General features: G+C 34.8%; 1 protein-coding gene across 1 annotated transcript; it reads right to left on the reverse strand.

The window, feature by feature from the left end:
- Nucleotides 1–297: 297 nt before the first annotated feature.
- Nucleotides 298–1,284, reverse strand: LOC108485535 (cytosolic sulfotransferase 5-like). Its single transcript, XM_017789386.2, has one exon. The coding sequence runs from the start codon at nt 1,282–1,284 to the stop codon at nt 298–300; it is 987 nt and encodes a 328-aa protein (XP_017644875.1).
- Between the last annotated feature and the right edge of the window lie 1,372 nt (nt 1,285–2,656).

Consider the following 2,656-nt stretch of genomic DNA (forward strand, 5'->3'; position numbering starts at 1 on the left):
GTCACCATAATTTTAAGTGAGGAAATAAAATCCTCGTATGTTCGTATAAATATTTTATAATATAAATTTAAATTTTTATTTATGGGATACGTAGACGTCTATATGATCACAATAATCACACTGAGACATAACGTACATGAATTTATAACAAGAAAGTAGATAATTTAACATTAATTCTAATATATTATTTTTTATTAAAATGGGTAGAAGAAAACAAAATACACACAGAAACATTAAATTATTTATTTTATTCCATTGATGCAGAAGATAACGAGAGAGGAGGTGCAAAGAGGGGGTTCAAATCTCAAGGTGAAGCCCAGAATCCTTTAATTTCTGCATCGTGATTTGATCCAAACGCTCACTGAACTCTTTACTCATAATGTTTTTCCAATCTCCAACAATTCCAGACCTGAAGAATGCACTGTTTTGCATCCCAACCCAAGGGTCGATCCCATTCTTGTTCACCTCCAAGTTCTTCAGCCTCTCCAAGCTGCACCTCCATATTACGTCTTCAACCTCTTTCTCATTATTGAATGGTTTTCCAAGGAACGAAGCCAGTTTCTTAACCTCACCTTTGGTGTCCTTTTTGAGGTCTTCGTACTTTAAGAACAGTATCTTGTTGGGGGATTTCAAGCTTTGGTTCCAGTACTGTAAAACGTGGTCGAAAAATGGACCGAAATGAGAAACGCCATTGATGAAGGACCCGAATGCTTGTTCAAAAGGGTATGGACCTTGTTCTGGTGTTCGGAGTTTGTTGAAGAAGTGCCACATGGAGACCAACGTGTCTTTAGGGTTCCTTGTTATGTAAACAAGCTTGCAGTTGGAGGTTTTAATGGAGTCCGGTAATGCTGTGTAGGGCAAGTGAGTGTGGAAAAGCCTTGGGGACTCCATAGCCGAAACATCCGGCGGTGGTTTCGCCGTAAAAACTTGAACTTCCAAGGTTTGAACGTAGACGGCGGGATGGTTGTCGACGAGCGGGTCTCGGAGGTGACGGGGATCGTCTTTCTCGGTCTTGGCTAGCGTTTCTTCATTAAGGCGAGCAGCGTTTTCTTCCTTTTGAAGGATGGAAAAACAAAGGGCCTTGAGCCAAGTGGTGCCGGTTTTCATGGGGGATGCGAGGATGATGTCGTCGTCGCGTGCGATGTACTGGGAACGAAGAGCCATTGTTGCTTGGAGATGATAAGATCTGTACCAAAATCCATCCCATTGGTACAAAGGAATGTCCCAAAATCTTTCCATAGGGAGCTGATCTAGCATTGATTCGGTGAAATCAGAAGAATCCATGACCCGAATATAGTGGAAAGATTCTCACAATACTAAGCTTTGGAGCTCAAAAGATGTCTCTATAGTGTTGATTACTTATGCTATTTAATATTTATAATGGAGTGACTCTGTTTTGATGTTATTTCCAACTCGATTAGGGCCAGTTTATCAAACCTAATTATCAATTTATTTAATTTTGTCTTTAGTTGCCTAATTATCATTTTTTAAATAAATCTCCTACCTAAATTTTTGTAGTTAACATGAGAGTGATGTGACAGTTAAAAATCGATATAATAAATTTAATTATTAACTTTTAAAAATTTATAAATGGCTTCATTTTAATCTTAATTCTAAAAAAATTGAAGGAATATATAAAAATACATAAATATTTTGATAAAAATATATATAAAACAAACCAATCTTTTACTATAATCTCAACTGGTTTTTACTATAACATTGTAAAATATTAGTTTGCAGTAACAAAAAATTTTACTAAGCTTAAAGTTCGTAGCAACAATAAATAGAAAAAAACATAATGTAAAAGGAAGTAAGGTAATGAAAAAAGAAATGACAAAATCAATCTTTATTTATGTAGTTCAAACATAATGGTCCCTCATCTGCAAAACCTTACTCAAGAGATACTCTTATTCTATCACAAAATCAAGCAATAGTATCAATCCGTCTTGATGAGCTAACGCTCATAGCCCCTTGCAAGCGAAGCTCATGCAATCCCAATAGAGAACAATCAATCACCCAACATACACCAAAAGCAACTCTCATATTCACTCAAGTGTTATCACCAACACTAAATATAAATAAACTAGTTGATTACAAAGATATTGGAAAGCATGCATGGTAGATTTCCAACACTCCAAGTCGATGTAACCCCAAGAGAGAATGACATCTATTTATAGGCTGAGAAAGCTGTAAAAATAAACTCCTTTAATTCAACTAATAAACCCTTGAAAATCTCCCTTGAGTAAATATGATAATTATCTCTAAACATAACACTTTAATCACTAAGAGATAAGACTTTAATATTTATCCAATAACTTCAAGCTCATCAAGGAATCGATTGGGAGTCTTGAATCTTAGTCGAACCATGCTACTTGTTTTGTCAAACATGCCACACTCAAGTGGACCAAACATTGCTAGCCAAAACCTATTCAAGTCCCATTTTGATGGCCCGAGTAGTAAATTAGATTCGTTCTAACAAGACATGGAACGAGCAATAACAAAAATCCCAACAACATTGAAATTGATTAAATTAATTAATTTAAGCTCATTTTAAATGTTAATATTCTAATTTATTTTCAAGATTATTCTCAAAGAAATCAACTCAAATAACTCATATTTAATAATTTTTCATGAGACTTAAATTTCTTTTGATTAT

Source organism: Gossypium arboreum, chromosome 6 (genome assembly GCF_025698485.1).
Source record: "Gossypium arboreum isolate Shixiya-1 chromosome 6, ASM2569848v2, whole genome shotgun sequence".
Classification (NCBI taxonomy): Eukaryota; Viridiplantae; Streptophyta; class Magnoliopsida; order Malvales; family Malvaceae; genus Gossypium; species Gossypium arboreum.